Source organism: Chaetomium tenue (genome assembly GCF_020726465.1).
Source record: "Chaetomium tenue strain MPI-SDFR-AT-0079 chromosome Unknown F5144scaffold_2, whole genome shotgun sequence".
Lineage (NCBI taxonomy): Eukaryota > Fungi > Ascomycota > Sordariomycetes > Sordariales > Chaetomiaceae > Chaetomium > Chaetomium tenue.
Window position 1 is genome coordinate 4,630,463 of NW_027117330.1, and position 16,390 is coordinate 4,646,852.

A 16,390-nucleotide genomic window follows, 5' to 3' on the forward strand; every position below is an offset into this window, starting at 1 on the left:
TGCCCCACCATAGCCCACTTTCCTCGCCCGCTTTGCATTGATCAGCAACGAAAGCCATCAATCGGGGCGCGCCGGGCGGTCTCACTCGAGCTGAGGGGAAAAGACGGCAGGATTACGTCGCTGTTTCGACCGACCGACGTCAACAACTCGACTCAGGCCCCGAGGCTGTCGTTTACATGGATGGCGTGTCTGTGGCACCCTAGCGCCTGGGAAACCCAGAGCAGAGCTTGTGGCAACGTCTAGACGGTTCCACTTACTAACTGTCCAACTACACGTAAGATAACCTCTACCTAAATCACTGATTCAGATTTTGCCGTTGGCGCGGCCATCGGTTCATCGGTTTATCGAAGGTCGGAGACCGGGCGGGTAGCTCTCGGAGAAAAGCGCACCCAGGCTGCGTGGTGCGGGACGGATGGCCCGATTGAGACGGATGGGGAAGGTCCTGCATTGCATGATTGCATTCGCGACCACCCGTGAGCGTGAGCGTGAGCCTAGAGCGGCATCGGGCCTGGACATATTTCCATGTTGATTGTCTGCGCTACCGTGGTCACCTACCCGCAATCAAATGACTGCGCTTGCTATCGGGAAGAAACGGGCCAGAGGGAGTCAAGAAGGTTGCATCCTAGGAAACAGTGGGTGGGATCGATCGCATCTGTGTTTTAGATGACGGAGGAGCACACGCAACCAAGTTCAGCCCCCGTTCTACAGCCTACTGTGGCGCCCTGTCGTGCACCCTGTCCGCGTCACTCAGGACTCAGAGTGCTGATGCGCCGGCTCTCGATGTCATACAGAACATTCTCGGATCGCCGGGCTGAACGTGGGACAGCATCCTAGCTCCCACAGATGAAACGGTTTTCCCGACCTGGCTGGACTGCTTGTGCTTTTTTTGCAGATTTATGGTTGGAGGATAGCTACCCAGTATCATCGCAGCCAACTCCGTCTTTTACGCTGCATAGGGGATGGCTTGAGCATATCTACAAACCCTTCGTCTAACTAAGGTAGACAGGCAGGGCACAACCCGGTGATCAGGATGCCCATAACTGCACAGTACATATTGCATAATAATTACCGCTCAATGATACCGCTATTGCAATAACAACAATAGCAGCAACGTCCCCGCATTAATGAGACACCTGAATCGCATCACTGAGGCGTGACCCAGCTTATCCCCCCTCGTCCTCCACATCCCAGAACACACGACGCTATCATCATCGTCGTCATTTTGAATCGATGATGGCCTCGAGCGCCTCCCCCAGCGCCGTCTCATCATACCTCACTTCAGATCTCCGCTCCCCTCCCCGCCCCAGCACGACCTTCCCAGCCACCCTGACGCACTCGATGCCCAAACCCCTCAGTTCCTCCACATCCACCGCCGGCCTGCCACCGTGACTTGCACCACCTCCACCGCTACCACCACCACTACCCGGCAACCCCCGATCATCCAGATACACCAGGTGAGTGACGTACTCCCTCAGCACCTCATCGCGACCCACCCGCTCAGGCCAGCGGCTCTCCACACACGCCCGCGCAATCGCCGCCACAAAATCGCGCGCCGTCATGGGGTCCGCCGCGGGGCCCGTCTCCCTGTCCAGCTTGCCGTTCAGGATCAGCACCTTGCGCCGGATCGTGCCCTCCCCCTCCTCGGCGCTGCTGAGCGCCTGCCCCACGCGCCGCAGCACCAGGCTGGGCAGGATGCTGGTGTACAGGCTGCCGATGCTGTAGATGACGGTGTCGGACGCGGCGAGGGCGTCGACCACCTTGGGGTTGGCGGTGGGCGCGATCTCGTGCCCGTACGGGTTGATGTACCACAGGCGCTCGATGCGCGCCGGCAGGTCCTCCTCGTCGTGCTTGGAGAAGGCGATGTTGGGCTGGCGCAGCGCGGGGAGTGACCCGGGTAGGTTGGCGTCTTCGATGCGGTCGTGGTCCGCGGCCGTGAGCGCCGGTGCGATTTGCATGTCGTCGGGGAGTGCGGTGGGTGCTGAGGGGTGGCTGATGGCGACTTGGCCTGCGATGGTGCTGCCGTCGCGCAGCCCGGCTGAGATGTGGTGGGTGAAGTTGGAGTTGATGGCCGGGAGGACGGAGACGGAGGGCGGGATGGAGCAGATCATGGAGAGGAGGTAGATGGCGGATTCGAAGGAGCCGGTGAAAATGCGGGCGCTGAAAGGTGGGTTAGTGAGGTACAGTATCTAGTGGATGTGTGAGAAGGAGAGAGAGAGAGGCTTGGTAAACCTGTGATAACGTACCCGGCCAGGAACATGTTACCCACGCTGGCGCTGGCGAAATCAAAGACATTTGGCGGCCGAGCTCTCTTTACGATTTCTAGGTTCAGGGTGTTCAAGACGGAGCGGATGAGCTCCCGCTTCGGGCTGGAGATGAACCCCCAGAGCAACGACCGTGACTCGACGATGTCGAGCCATTCTGATCGAGCCCTCAGGGGGTCAACATCAAGCCGGTGCTCAAAGAGCAGTTTGAGTGCCGACATCTCCTTGTCGTCCTCATGGTTGGGAATAAGCCGGACTAGGCGACCTAGGATAGGGGTTAGATCACCCTCTTGGTCCTACACCCGTTCTCAACCCAAAACTCACTCCGAATATCACCAACACCTACACCGCTATGTCAGCGAACTCAACTTTCTCACCAACATCTCTCACTCTCATGCACTCACTCGGCCCGCCGACAAATCTAATCAACTCAGAAGAACTGCCGCCGTTGTCGCTGATGGGGATGACGTAATTCAGCTGGCATCGTCGCTTTTCCACAATCTTATTAAACACATCTACTAAGCTATTTGCCGCGGTGCCTTTAATAAGTGATGCGTCAGTCATTAGCCAGACATTTGAGATGCTCTGCAGACAATTCGCACGTACCTCCTGAAAAAACGGTAATCCCCAACCGCTTACACCCGTTACTGCCGTTGGTGGCGTCAACGATCAATGGGGCCATCGGGGACGTGTCTCGCAAGTAAGCCGTAAGGATATTTTAGGTGACGAGGGCTGGGGGAGGATATGTTGGTGAACGCGGAATGGAATGTTGTTTGTTGTCTGACCAACTGTCACATGTGCCCCTGAATGATAAGCTTCAACGATGGGGTCAGCCAAGGCATTTATAGCGTTGCCATGTAGCCATTTCAGGAAACTCCGCCCAACAGCATCAACAGCATGAACTTGCCAATTTCGCAGCCAAAACACTCACTCGCCCCATCAACGTGTCAAGATCGTATTTCCACTTCACCAATTCCGATGAAACATGATTTAGGACAGATTTCCCAATCCTTCGCAGAACGTAGCACATGGCCGTCGTCATCGGCAGATCTACGGAAATTGTCCAGTTCGCTTCATCGTCACGAGGGACCCCGAAAATGAGGCTGTGTTCGGACATTGTCTCTGGAAAAGCCAGAGTTTAAGATTAAACAGAAAAATAAAATAAATGAATAAAAATAAAAAATACATCACTTTTGATATCCCGTCAAACAAGCAACATCAAGCCAAACCAAGTAGCCACGAAGTCGATGGGAGGGAAAAAAGCAACGCCGCCCATGATTGAATCATCAAAGCCTAGCCCAGACCAACAACGTATCTTGAAAACCGCCACGGGCCAGCGCCCTCCCAGCCCAACGCTGTCCTATATACCGTCTTCCAAGCCTAGTGCCATGCATGAAGCAACCAAGAACGACACCGTACGTGACAAAGGAGATGATGGAAAAGGCAGAGCATGAGCTTGAAGCGTCGAGGTCCAACTCCATCAGCGCCATGCAAAGGAAAAGGAAAAGAAAAGAAAAAAGTCAAGGAAACAGAAGAAATGATGCAACCGCCGTAGTGCCGTGAGTGAGTAAGGACAAACCCACCCACGCAGGACAGGCAACAACACAAAACCAATTCCGCAATAACAGCAGCAGCGGCCGCAGCAGCAGCAGCGACAAGCAACCCGAAAAGACAGAACATACAAGAGAGAATCGTTATAGTAGAAGGCCGTGTCACCAGACACGCTCGTCCATGTCCACACCTCGTTCCCGAAAAACCATACCCTAGGTAACCACTTCCTCCCTCCACCCAAACGTAAACCCGCTACGGCCATCAGGGATCGCCTCAAACCGCACAAAAAGAGTGTGTGTTGCGCCATATAACTTCCCTCCCCCCCTTCCCAGACTCATGATGTCATCCCCTCCACCCGCAAAAAAAGAGAACAGACACAGCAACATGCCTGCGTAGTGGTGCCATCAAGATCCCAACAGCAAGGCCCGGGGTAACAAAAACGCCTTGACGGCGGGATGAGTTGAAGAGGCAAAACGCTTGCTTGTCCACCTTTTCGAACGTTGGATTAAAAATAGCGCGGATACTGACTGATTCTTATCATCTTTTCCCAACAGTGTCCAGTGGGTAGGTGGGCGAGAAGACGGAAGCAGGGGGCTGTCCGTAACAACGTGCGAATTTCTTTGATGATCAGAATCATTCGACAGCTCGTAATATCCACACCCATCCTCATCCTCCCCCCTCCTCTTTCCCTCTCAATCCTTTATCTTCTTCCATCCTTCCCCCGGCTTCTACCGGGCTATCTCACATTCGACCCCATCCCCCACTTAATCACCATCAGAGGTTTCCGGTTCCGATTTCGTGGGTGGGGACTTCAATAGCGTGGGCAAAGGCCCTGGTGCCATGTGGAGGATGGGGGGCCCGGGGGCGGGTGGGCGAAAGACCCCGGCTGCTGGTACGAACGGGACCGGCTGTCCCCAGTTCTACTGAGGATAGTAGGCCATCGGCTGCTGGTAGTAAAATGTGTCTGGGCTTGGTGTCATCATTGGCGCGGCCGCCATGCCTACCATGCCAGGGCCTGCAGCATAGGGCTGGGGACCGCTAGGGAAAGACGGTGGGTAGCCTGGCATCGGGGGAGGCTGTGAATAATAATCATAGTAGACCGTGCCTTGCGACTCCCGCGCGTCGACCATGTTTTGCTGCTGTTGTGGCGTGCCTTGCCCGGCAGGCTGGGTAGAGGACATCTCGCCCTGGGCAGATTGTGTGTACGGGGTAGGCTGGCCTTGCTGTTGTGTCGCTGGCACAAAGGTGGGGGCGTTTGCATTGGGTCCCATGTTCGCGTTGAACTGTTGGGGATAATAGAAGCCTTGTTGCGGTGGCATTGGCGCGTATGGCTGGTTGTAGTAGCCGGGTTGGGCATAGGTGTTGGGTTGGAAGGGAGCAGCGTGAACTGCACGCTCGGGAATCTGAGACAGGGGCGTAGAGGACGAGAACTGGGACTGGTACGAGGGGTGGCGAGCGTGGGAATCCTGGGGATAACCGTTGGGCGGCGGCGGTGGCACCTGCTGGTGGAAGGGTTGTTGATAAGCGCCCGGCGCGTTTGTGGACTGCTGAACGGGTGACTCGATGTTTTCCAGGGAGACGGCCTTCTGCGGTCGTGGTTGGTGCATCGGGAGGGTGTTTGGTCGGCTCTCCTGGAACGTGGGTTTTAGGGGAAGGGGGTGCGTTTGGGGCTGGGGCAGTTCGTTGATGGACGCCTCGGGGGCCTTCTGGTAAACATCCGGCCTAGGAGGCATACCCATTGCAGGTACTGGCGGTTGAGCGAAAGGGGGCAAGCGGACGACGGGTCTTGTGGTGTCGGTCGGGTGAGGGGGCCGCGAGATGGTGGACCCCGTCGGCGAGAGCATGAATTCCCGGCAAATATCAGGAGCGATCGATGATCGGCGGCTGAGAGCGATGCTGGGCGAGTACATGCTTCCCCCATAAGCGCTCGTCGCACGGGAGAACACGCCTGACCCTAGAACGGACCTCGGACCCTTACCCCGTGTCCGTTGCTGGTTCGGCCGCATCGCTCGTGGAATAAAGATAAAGGACCTGTCAATCGCCGGGAAGATGTAACGCGGCATAATGGGCGGGTAATGGTAGGGAATGGAAATCCGAACAGGCTTGTCGCGGCGAAGAGGGGGGCGATGATCCGGAAGTTTGGTATACTGCTTCAGGGCAACGCCCGGGAAGAGCTTGGGAGGCCCGAGGGCCGGGATAGACACCCTGATGGTCGTGTTGCCGATGTGCTTTTCGGTCGACATGGCCCTATTAATCGCCACCTTGCTCGTCGGCGCGGTTGGGATGATGCCGTTGCCGTTCGGGAGCCCTTCGTTGCTGGGCATGTAACGGTTCTGCCGAGGGGGTTGAGGGGCGGCGACCATTTCGTGCATGTCGTGTTTCCACAGCCCATTAATGACGGGGTCTGGAACGTTGTGTATCTGACTGGAAGGAGCGGTCAGCATCGGCGGCGAAGACACCCCACGGCGAGGAAAGGATAGCTCAACATACCTAATAGGGGCGAAGTGATTCCCAAACGCCCCCCGCCCCCGACCACGGGCTCCCCTGGGGAAGGGGCGGAAGCCATTCGCAGCGGGGCCAGCATGCCGGTGATCATGTAGGAAGAAGGCGCCCCTGTTGGGGACGAAAGTTGGGTCTTCATCCCTCTTTCGTCTGTACTCCTCGTGTTCACGCCGTTTTATCTCCTGTTGCGGAAGCCGGGGTTGTTGCTGGGCAGCAGCGCTTGAGCTTACGACAATCGGCGCCGTATCCTTAGCATGCGGTGCAGGTTTTATATCATCGAAGTGCATCTCGTCTACCCTGTTTTCCTTGTCGGCAAGGGACAGCTTGCTGAGCATGGACTCGGCATCGGCTATTACGGGCACAACAGGTTTTGCGGCTGGACTCTTGAGCGGCTCAGAACCGGTCCGGCGGCGAAACCCAGCCTTCGCATTGCCGTTGCCGAGGGGTTTTCGGGCGCTGGGCAATGTTGGTGAGGCATCGTCGATGTTACTCGTATCGCTATCGTCGGCGGGGTCGTGTTCGTCGCTCGCGATCGAGCCATCCGTCACCGAATCATCATCGAGGTCGACCAGTGACTCAGGACCGCCCTCGTCTTCGGCCTCATCCTCGATGCGGCGGCGCTGGCCGATGATCTTCCTGCGCCGTGTGGTCACTGTAACCATTGTGTAGAAGCGGGTCCCGGACTCGGCGATGAGTCGTAGGGAAGGAATCGGGTGGCACCTGCGCGCGGTGGTGCGGGGAGCTACGATGACGTTGAGGCAGCTTGACTTTGTGTCGCGGGTGGAGGAAGTCGGACTTCTGTGGGTTGGTTGGTGTCTCTATTATCTGTTTCGGTGCGAAACTTTGGAGAGAGATGCTTAGAGCCGAACCGTCCTGCGGTTGCAGAATCAACCGATAGTGGAAGCCGCGGAGGCAGTTGCAGGTAAGGACCCGAGGAAAGAGCTCACGAGGCCAAAGCAAGCTGAGAAGAATACTGTGGAGGCGATCGAGGTGGGAAGCATGGAAAGGCGCAAAGTGCAGCTTCGGTCCGGATGGATGACCCTTGATCGGGGCTGCCAGGTAGCGCAAGTCCTAACCAAATCCCAGGCAGGGCTGTCCAAGCCAGCGAGAGCGACCGTGCTCCTAGCGAAGGAATGCGAGTGGTCAAAGAGCAGAATGGAGCAGCCAGAGGCGAGGTTGCTCCTCTGTGCTTGCCAAAAAGAACGGATGTTTGCAAGAGACGCGAATTGGTGCGCCGTGGCTCGGACTGGCCTTTGAAGCAACGAGGCTGCGCGACGGATGGCGTTGTCTTTTTTTTAGACTGCTCCTCACGGAATGGAGTTGAATTGAGCCTGGAAGCAGAGGGTGGCTCGGGCTGACTGCTACGGTAAAGTGGCATGGTAAGAATAGTGTCTGACCTCTTCCGGTTAGCGCATGCTGGAGGACTTCGTCAATGCGAGCTTGCCCAACAGGGCACTCCTGTCCTCAGCAGCTACCTCTCAGCACCTAGGCAGGCAAGGTAGGTAGCTGTGGACTCGCTCCGCTTCCCTGCCTCGAGCCTACTTCATTCAACCACCGCCCATCGACACAATCACATCCAAGGTCGCCACAATTCCTCTGCATCTAGGCAGCGGTTCTTTGGTGAAAGATTTATAAACGTGTAATAGACGCAACCAACAGGACGTCATTCCCGACATCTCTTGGATTTCACGCCAGTCACGCCACGCCCTCGCCGTCAGAAGAACGGACCTGGAGCGGGAGCGATATCATGCACAGAGGGGCTTGGCTGCCTACACAATAGCAAACCGAAAAACGATTGCACCTTTTCCGGAGCGTTCTGTCGCGTACAAAACCGTGTCAATTCCGTGTCGACGGATGACAAGTTGGAATAACCTTGACCAATCGCAAGAACCTCTCAAATGCAGGCGCCACCTTCATAAATCATGAGACGATGGCGTTAGTTTGCATGGAACACATCTTCTTGAGGCCACCCTCCGAAAAGCCCGGAGCTACCGAACGCCTAGACCGAGCCTGAGAGAGGAGTTATCACAAGTCCTCCCCCACCACACAGGCCACTCCGGTACGTCAAAGACGTCACCGCTTCAAAGGTCATGGGTATGATGAGGTAGGTCTCTTCGAAGATTGGATTGTTGCCTCCCAACCCATCTCAGGAGGCGACTGGGTCCTAGCTGTGGTCTCAGCTTCTCACAGTATGTCATCATTCATTGGTTTTCCGCGTCTAGCCTAGGCCGTCTCGTTGCTGCTGTGTACCCAAGTGCCGCACAACACTTATTCAAACCTTGTTTCGGAGAGCTTGAGCCAAGGGAAGGCGTGATATACCGAATATGATATGACAGCTTGTCATTTCACGGCTCTTCTCCTGCCACTGGAGCTCTGAGTCCCTACCGGGGTTAACAATCCCGAGACACAGTCCGGGCATGGAGCTGAAATCCCAGCCCCCTATCAACAGTAACTTATCAGTTGCATAACTAAACCGCCTTCCATCCCGAACTACTAGTCTCGCTTCCAATCTTCAACCTCATCACTTTCAATACTCACCGCTGCTGACTCCCCGAACCCCCCAACCCCCTCCCCAGTTACACAGTCCGGCGGCGATCTTATGAGCTTATCTCCTCGCAAGTGGGGATGAAATGCCCCCGTTCGAACCCCGCCCTAAGCCGGCCAACCCACCATCCACCCCACCCCTAACTAACACCACACCACATCACACCACACCACACATAAACCCTCACTCCACAAGCTCAAAATATCCACAACACACTTCACGGCAAGGTGGCCGAGCGGTCTAAGGCGCCAGGTTCAGGCCCACCTGAATTTATAGATCCAACAAGATTTCCTGGTCTCAGTAATGGGGCGTGAGTTCGAATCTCATCCTTGTCATGCGTGATACCTCTCCGGGTGGAAATAGCTTCATCTTTTTTTTGTTTTCCTTCTCCTCTTATGGTCGACAATTCCCGGTGTTAGTATGAGACCGGCACTGCTGGGTGTAGAACATCTTGAAGAAAAGCTTATTTAGGTGGGTGTCGTATTCTCCGACTAGGGGTTAAGAGTGGGAAATAGGAGCTTCAACATGGAACCGGGCGTAAACAACAGTGACCAACCAACCAACCCTTTTTAAAACTGCCATACCTATACAACCCCACTCAAGACCAAAGCCAAGTGGACATCGGCACTCACTCAAGCCCTCTCTGTGAAGGGTATCGTATTGATATCCCCGTAGCCCTTCTTGATCCCCAGCTTTGTACGCTCGTCCAACGACAAAGGTTGCAAGTCGTACTTGATTGGGTGCTGGAATGGCTCGATCTTGCGGACAGCACCGAAGCGGCTGTTGCCCTGGTCCCAAATCTAGACCATGGTCAGTCAGCCATCATAGGATATCGTGGTCGAACCACTCTGCCTGGCTTACCGCGTAGATCGACTTTAGGAAGGTGTTTCCTAGAATGTCAAAGGGGTTCTCGCCCCGGGACTGCACACCACCGTAGAAAGAATTGTTATCGGCTGGGGCAAAGATCAGGTCCTCCTTCTGAATGACAAACTCCTTGCCGCCGACGGCGATACTGAAGTCGGGGAGTTCATCGACCGGGATGCTTTGAGGGATAGTCCAGCCTTGGTACTCCGCGTTGTACTCGGCACCAGGGATTTTAGAGTAGAGAGCATCGCAGACCTTGTCTGTGACCAGAGCGAGTGTGGTGCCCGTGTCAGCTATTGCCTGGTTACCTTCGATCGTAATCCGCTCGCCGTTGACGCTCGTGTGCTCGCTGGAGAACATCCAAAAGCCCTCTGACTTGTCAATATTGGTCCAGGCAATCTCCTCGCCAGATGCCTTAACAAGATCTTCATCGATCCAGCCGAAGGTGTAAAAAGACCGCCGGTCCTCGTCTCGGTTACTGTAAATGGCCGACGTAAACAGCTCGGCCTCCTTGGGAATATCTTCCTGAGCAATCATGTTGTCAACGGGGGTGAGCTGGGGATCTGGCTTGCCGCCGGACTGGACCGTATTGATCTTGCTAAATGCGAGGCCAAGGAGGCCGTCCATGGTACCTTCGCTAAACTGCGCCGACATCTCGTTTGCAATCTCGATGACTTGCTTCTTGATGATGATGCCGCCGAGCACAAGAACATCGGTACCGACGGTGCCCGAGGCCGAACTTCCATCGCCATACTGGATCTTCCAGGTCTTGTCCTTTGCTAGCTGAAACGAAGACGACTTTGTGTGATCAAATTTCTTGTGGCTAACCTGCGTGACATCGTTAGCGGTGTCGGTGCAGGCAAATGTCTCGAGAGCATACCCAAAGGTCAGCAGAGCCGGTATCGAAATCCAGCATGACCTTTTGTATATCAGAACCAACGCCTGTGCCGATCGTCACCTCGCAGAGATATTCGGCATCGTTCTGCTGGTCCTCGGCAGTGACTTCTCCCCCCTCTTTTTTGCCCTCGACTTTCTTGAAGAGGCCGGCCCATATGCGGCCTGGCCTGACTCCTGGCGCTGCTGTGGGCGGAACATCGTCGGATTTGATGAACTTTTGGTAGTAAGGCCCAGGTTGTGTGGGTTGGAAGCCAAATCTATTAAGCACCGAGACGTAGGATTTGGTGCCATGGCGTTTGTAGTTGCTGTTTGGGATGGCCTTGATTTTGTGGAGAGCCAGCCTCTTCCGTAAATCGGCATGGGTTTGGAAGAGCGCGTCGTCCATCCTGAAGAATGGCCTTTCCTGTGACGGTGAGGGGGTTTCGTTGAATACTAAGCTGAGCGTGTCAAAACGTAGGTTCGGAGAACGTTGTCGAGGGGTTTCTGGGAAAGGAGAGCAACAATTTGGCACTGGCAAGTAGTCGATCTGATGTGGGAGAAATGTGAAGTTGAGTGGACAAACAAAGGAAGATAAATCAGGACAGAACGAGTGAAGAATCCTTGGTTAGGCGGGAACTATCGTGGTACAATTGGAAAGCCTAGGGGGCTGTCGACTCGGGTAGGGGAGCGAAGGGCGAAAGGCGAAGGCACGGTGATCGCCTCCTTCGGCAGACTAACACGAGGTGGGCGGGTGACCAGGGGAAGTAAACGGGGATGATAGGGCATGTGAAATTGCTGGTATTTAGGTATTGGGAAGGCACGTTCGATGTCGCTTCCGTGACCTTTCCCAGAATCGCTCCTCCTCTACAACACTGTTTGCTTCTCTCAAGCTAAGACATCATACAGTGAATTGGAACCTAAAGTGTTCGGTGACGCGGCGAGTACCTTGCACTGCTCATGTCACCAACCGTAGATGCTGCTTGAATTGAGTCGCAGTTGAGGGGGATATTGTTTTCAATGACCCCCCCCTTCCCCCCCCACGAGGACGGGTTAACTCAGCTTGACTCTACCAAAGAAAAAACCCCTCACCCCGTTGCTCAGCCAACACTCCTCGCTATCAACGAGAGAGTCCACTAGAACGGTGTCTTCAACGGCAATCTCCCTGTCCCATGTGTTAGCGATGACCTACCAAGCGGCCCGAAAAGGCAATATTAACAAACCTCTCGAGAGCCCATCTCCTCGATGTACCGCTTTGGCCACCACTTCCATCCTCCAGGTTGTATTCTTTACTCACGGCTGGCGTTACCCACCTACCATCTCTCCAAAAGTAGGGCGTTGTGGTGGAACCTTCCATGACAGCACCATTGGCTTCATTGACTATGAGGACCTCCTTCAAGTCGGAGAGACTGATCTGTGCCCTTTGCCGTGCCCCATCATAAGCCGCCCGTTTGGTTGTCTTGAAGTGAGTGTGCTCGGAACGAGTTGTTATTGGTGTATCGACCAAGATCTCGTAGCCCGGAGACTTGGATGGTATATCCTGACCGCTGCCCTCGTGCTCTGTCCTTTCTGGCGGAGGAAGGCTTTCGGGGAAGAGGTTGGCGAGGGTTGTTTCTGGGACCGGACCACTGGTTATGGAAAGTTCGCCGTCCTTCGTGATAGCTATCCTCACTCTCAATGGAGACTGTTGATCTTCTTGGATGCTGCTTTCAACAAGTTCTACTATTCGTTTCAGACCGGAATCCCCTTGAAGGACATCAACTGCCGCATTCCAACCCCAATGGGTGGCTGCCCGTAGCATGCGGTCTCGGTGATAGTCAAGCATGTAAAGAGGAGACGAGTTCACCGAGTTCCAGCCACCGTAGCTGAGCTTGCTGACCGAAACTTGCAGCAGGGTTGGGTCATAGCGGAGGGAAGTGAAGAGTTGGAAGTCGTTGTCCATTGTCAAGGCCAAAGTCTGAACCCCCAAGCGGGCCGGTGACTCGAGACTGAGAGCTGTCTTGTTGATGAGGCCGTCTGAAGAAATTGACGAATTTGGAGTAACATTCGTAGAAATAGTTGAATCTTGGTTATCCTCAAAGCGGTATATGTAGTAAGTACATGGCACTACTTGCTAAACATTCGGAGTGCTCGATTGTATGCACATAGGTACTTTGGGCCTACATATGGTTCTCGGCACGGGATGAAGTGCCCCTCGGCCGGCTGTCCTTGGCCCGCAGTGCCAGGTCCTTATCAACATGTTTCATTTTGGGCGTTTAGCAGGTTGTTTGGTGGCCAGGCTCGAGCCAGACTCGCTAGGGTCCACATGCCAGAGCCACAAGTCTGTGCCAAGCGAGGCACCCACGGCAGGGCCCGGCTCTTCTGGCCAAAAAAACCAATATACCAAAAACTGGCTTTCAGTGGGCCCGTCTGCAAGTCACTTTCACCAACGTACTACTCTCGAACACTGGAAGCCAGGTACAAACTAGGTACTAGAGAAGTTAAATATGTGATATTATAGGAATGGAGGGGGAAATAGCCAGGGGTTGTATTTCACTTGAGTTCATCTGACCCGGGTCTGATTTGACCCAAAAGTACCCGACTCCATCAAGACACCTCCGTGTAGTTTTGATATACCGGTTTTTTTTGCCCAAGAGGAGCCCGGGGATGGACCTGGATGTAGGCGGGCTGTTCGGAAAAACAGTGTCACGGTCCACCTTCTACACTGAAGAGACGACGTAATTGGGCGCACTGGGTCGTGCGCCGATTTTTTTTTGGGTTACAAGCTTCGGCCGAGGACGCCCGCCAGGCCGTCCAGCTTTCTATGGTGCGCACCTGCATCATCATTGTTGAATTGGTACCTACCCAACCAAACTTCGCGTCGCTTGACAACCATTTGCCCTCCCCACTGCCATAGGCATTAGCGTTGTGGGATTTCGCTTTCCTCTTTCGCATTCAATTCCATATCCATCTTTCACAATCAACGGAACCATGGCTACCATCCCGACAGGCCGCGTGGGGTCGTCCTCGACACCAATACCAGCCGACTCGTCACTGTGGGATCGCATCTCGACATGGGTCTCCGAGAACAAGGCCGTGGTTTATACCGTTGCCGGTGTCGCCTTTGTAGTTACAACTGCCGGTGCTGTCTACTATGTCCGCAACGCCCCTAGCCAGGTGAGCTTCTTGCCCCATGCCATGCGATCACTGCCGAGCCCAAACCCCTCCTCATACTAATACCCAGCTTCGTCAACAGGACACAACCCCCAAACTCAGCAAGAAAGAGAGACGGAAACGAAAGCAGGCTGGGAAGGATGTCGATGTCGAGAAGGGCGCAAAGGACGCCACATCTTCCGCGGCCGCTGGCAAAGCTGCTTCTGTCGAATCCGCCGACGAGTTACCCGAGATCGACGAGGCCTTTGTTCTGGGTCTCTCCGACACCGAGCGCGAGCAGTATTCTCAAAAGTTGAAGGAGGCTGGCAACAGGGCTTACGGCGCCAAGGATTTCGAAAAGGCCATTGGGCTCTATTCGAAGGCCATACTCTGCAAGCCCGACCCGGTCTACTACTCCAATCGGGCGGCCTGCTACAACGCCCTCAGCGACTGGGACAAAGTCGTCGAGGACACTACCGCAGCTATCAACCTCAACCCCGAGTACATCAAGGCCCTCAACCGCCGTGCTAATGCCTACGACCACTTGGGCAGGTACAGCGAGGCGCTTCTCGACTTCACCGCGAGCTGTATCATCGACGGCTTCCGGAACGAACAGAGCGCACAGGCCGTCGAGCGGCTGCTCAAGAAATTCGCCGAGACGAAAGCGAAGGAAATTCTCGAGACCAAGCCGTCAAAGCTCCCCAGCTCTACCTTTGTCGGGAACTACCTCCAAAGCTTCCGCCAAAAACCCCGTCCCGACGGCTTGGAAGACTCGGAGGAATTGGATGAGGACTCCGGACAGGGTCAGCTGCAGAAGGGGTTGAAGGCGTTGGAGAGCAAGACTGGGCCGGGTTACGAGGAGGCTTCCGAGGCGTTCGACAGGGCCTTGGAGCTCGGCGATCTCGACGAATATGAAGCATACGCCTACAACCTCCGCGGAACCTTCCGTTGCCTGAAGGGCAAGCACGAGGAGGCGCTGGCCGATTTGTCCAAGAGCATCGAGTTGGACCCTGACATGACCCAGAGCTACATCAAGAGGGCGAGCATGAACCTGGAGCTTGGTAAGTTTGGCCGCTCATATGGCCCATCATTCATAACTAACGATCGCAGGTTCCCCTGAGAAGGCCGAGGAGGATTTTGCCGCCGCCCTGTCCAAGAACCCAGAGGATCCTGACATCTACTACCACCGGGCTCAGCTGCACTTCATCAAGGGCGAGTTTTCCGAGGCACAGAAGGACTACCAAAAGTCGATCGATCTTGACCCCGACTTTATCTTCTCCCACATCCAACTCGGCGTGACTCAGTACAAGACGGGCTCGATTGCCTCGTCCATGGCCACTTTCCGGCGCTGCATGAAGAACTTTGAGAAGACTCCTGACGTCTACAACTACTACGGCGAGCTGCTCCTCGATCAAGATAAGCACCACGAGGCCATTGAGAAGTTCGACATGGCCATTGAACTCGAGCGCGAGACTAAGCCCACGTGCATGAACGTGCTACCGCTCATCAACAAGTCCCTCGCCGTGTTCCAATGGAAGCAGGACTTCTCCGAGGCTGAGAAGCTCTGCGAGAAGGCTCTTATCAGTACGTCACCTCTTACGCTCCATCCCCAGCACTCCAACAAGCGCTTCTTGCTAACACATATGAAACTAGTTGACCCCGAGTGCGACATCGCCGTCGCCACCATGGCTCAACTGCTCCTCCAGCAGGGCAAGGTGACCGAGGCCCTCAAGTACTTCGAGCGTGCCGCCGAGCTGGCCCGCACTGAGGGCGAGCTGGTCAACGCCCTTTCATATGCCGAGGCTACCCGGACACAGATCCAGGTCCAGGAGAAGTACCCCAAGCTGGCTAGCAAGTTGCAGGGGATGGGTCAGGGCCAGGCTATGATGCGGTAAACATCGCGTTCATGAATGAACTTGACGACCCGAGGTGATCAACCACGCGGTCAGTCCGTGCATCAAGCCGGACTTGCTAGCCTAGGATCAGTTTGGGTCGTGTAAAAAAAAAAAAAGGAAAAAAAAGAACTGCTTGGCAGTATTACGCTCGCGGTGACAGAGATGCATCACGACCGGGCTCCCACGTCTTTCTTTCTATTCCCCAGGGGGTAAAGGAGGTGATCTATTTGTTCTGTACGATTGGGAAAAGGAGAGGGGTTATGGGGAGGCAAGAAGTCCTCCGTGAAAAGGCCGTATCGCGGAGGCAGACACAAAAATTCTTTTCGCAAGGGTCTCTCTCTACCATGGTTTGCGAGGGCACCTGAACCGAGATTGGGGCACCTGGCGCTGTAGTTGTAAACGCGTACCTCTAGCTAATAGTACTTCCCTCAATTATCTTGGTGTGTGGATGCGATACGGTCCACGAGACAACCGATATGTGCTCTAACCCCCACTGCGACCTATGTCGTACACCCAAGCTTCCCCCTCTCGAAGTGAGTCAAAAGCCACCAATGTATTCTAAAACGATCGTTATGAAGGGAAATCATTACTGAGTGTCGAATACACATGTACGCTAGGTAGTTAACGGCCGTACGTAATACCACAAATACTTCTTCAGGCCAAATCCCCATTCCCTTCCCACACGTAAAACTAACATAACGCACCACCTGCCCAGGTTTTGTACCGAGCCAAGCATGTGCAGGTGCGTGGTTCGCACAGCCACCGCT

The 16,390-nt window shown here is 55.0% G+C and overlaps 5 protein-coding genes and 1 non-coding gene across 6 annotated transcripts; 2 read left to right on the forward strand and 4 right to left on the reverse strand.

Moving 5' to 3' along the window:
* Positions 1–1,217: 1,217 nt before the first annotated feature.
* On the reverse strand, positions 1,218–2,943 carry F5144DRAFT_590889 (uncharacterized protein; the record flags this gene model as incomplete). Its single annotated transcript, XM_066790201.1, has 3 exons — positions 1,218–2,157; positions 2,244–2,526; positions 2,868–2,943. The coding sequence occupies 3 exons, from the start codon at positions 2,941–2,943 to the stop codon at positions 1,218–1,220; spliced, it is 1,299 nt and encodes a 432-aa protein (XP_066647232.1).
* Positions 2,944–3,559: 616 nt separating this feature from the next.
* F5144DRAFT_143954 (uncharacterized protein) lies at positions 3,560–4,277 on the reverse strand. Its single transcript, XM_066782411.1, has one exon. The coding sequence runs from the start codon at positions 4,117–4,119 to the stop codon at positions 3,742–3,744; it is 378 nt and encodes a 125-aa protein (XP_066647233.1). The 5' UTR covers positions 4,120–4,277; the 3' UTR covers positions 3,560–3,741.
* A 404-nt stretch (positions 4,278–4,681) lies between these two features.
* On the reverse strand, positions 4,682–7,116 carry F5144DRAFT_143952 (CASC3/Barentsz eIF4AIII binding-domain-containing protein). The gene is made up of 2 exons (XM_066782410.1): positions 6,303–7,116; positions 4,682–6,236 (listed from the first exon to the last, which is right to left on the reverse strand). Exons 1-2 carry the CDS (start codon positions 6,974–6,976, stop codon positions 4,733–4,735), a joined length of 2,178 nt encoding a protein of 725 aa, XP_066647234.1. The 5' UTR covers positions 6,977–7,116; the 3' UTR covers positions 4,682–4,732.
* A 1,964-nt stretch (positions 7,117–9,080) lies between these two features.
* On the forward strand, positions 9,081–9,194 carry F5144DRAFT_t49. Its single transcript has one exon. It is a non-coding gene; the product is annotated as a tRNA-Leu (tRNA).
* Positions 9,195–9,491: 297 nt separating this feature from the next.
* F5144DRAFT_590891 (aspartic peptidase domain-containing protein) lies at positions 9,492–12,538 on the reverse strand (the record flags this gene model as incomplete). The annotated part of the gene is made up of 4 exons (XM_066790202.1): positions 9,492–9,659; positions 9,721–10,551; positions 10,604–11,023; positions 11,789–12,538. The coding sequence occupies 4 exons, from the start codon at positions 12,536–12,538 to the stop codon at positions 9,492–9,494; spliced, it is 2,169 nt and encodes a 722-aa protein (XP_066647235.1).
* Positions 12,539–13,311: 773 nt separating this feature from the next.
* On the forward strand, positions 13,312–16,058 carry F5144DRAFT_610412 (uncharacterized protein). The gene is made up of 4 exons (XM_066791656.1): positions 13,312–13,752; positions 13,832–14,789; positions 14,839–15,312; positions 15,382–16,058. Exons 1-4 carry the CDS (start codon positions 13,567–13,569, stop codon positions 15,621–15,623), a joined length of 1,860 nt encoding a protein of 619 aa, XP_066647236.1. The 5' UTR covers positions 13,312–13,566; the 3' UTR covers positions 15,624–16,058.
* The last annotated feature ends 332 nt before the right edge of the window (positions 16,059–16,390 follow it).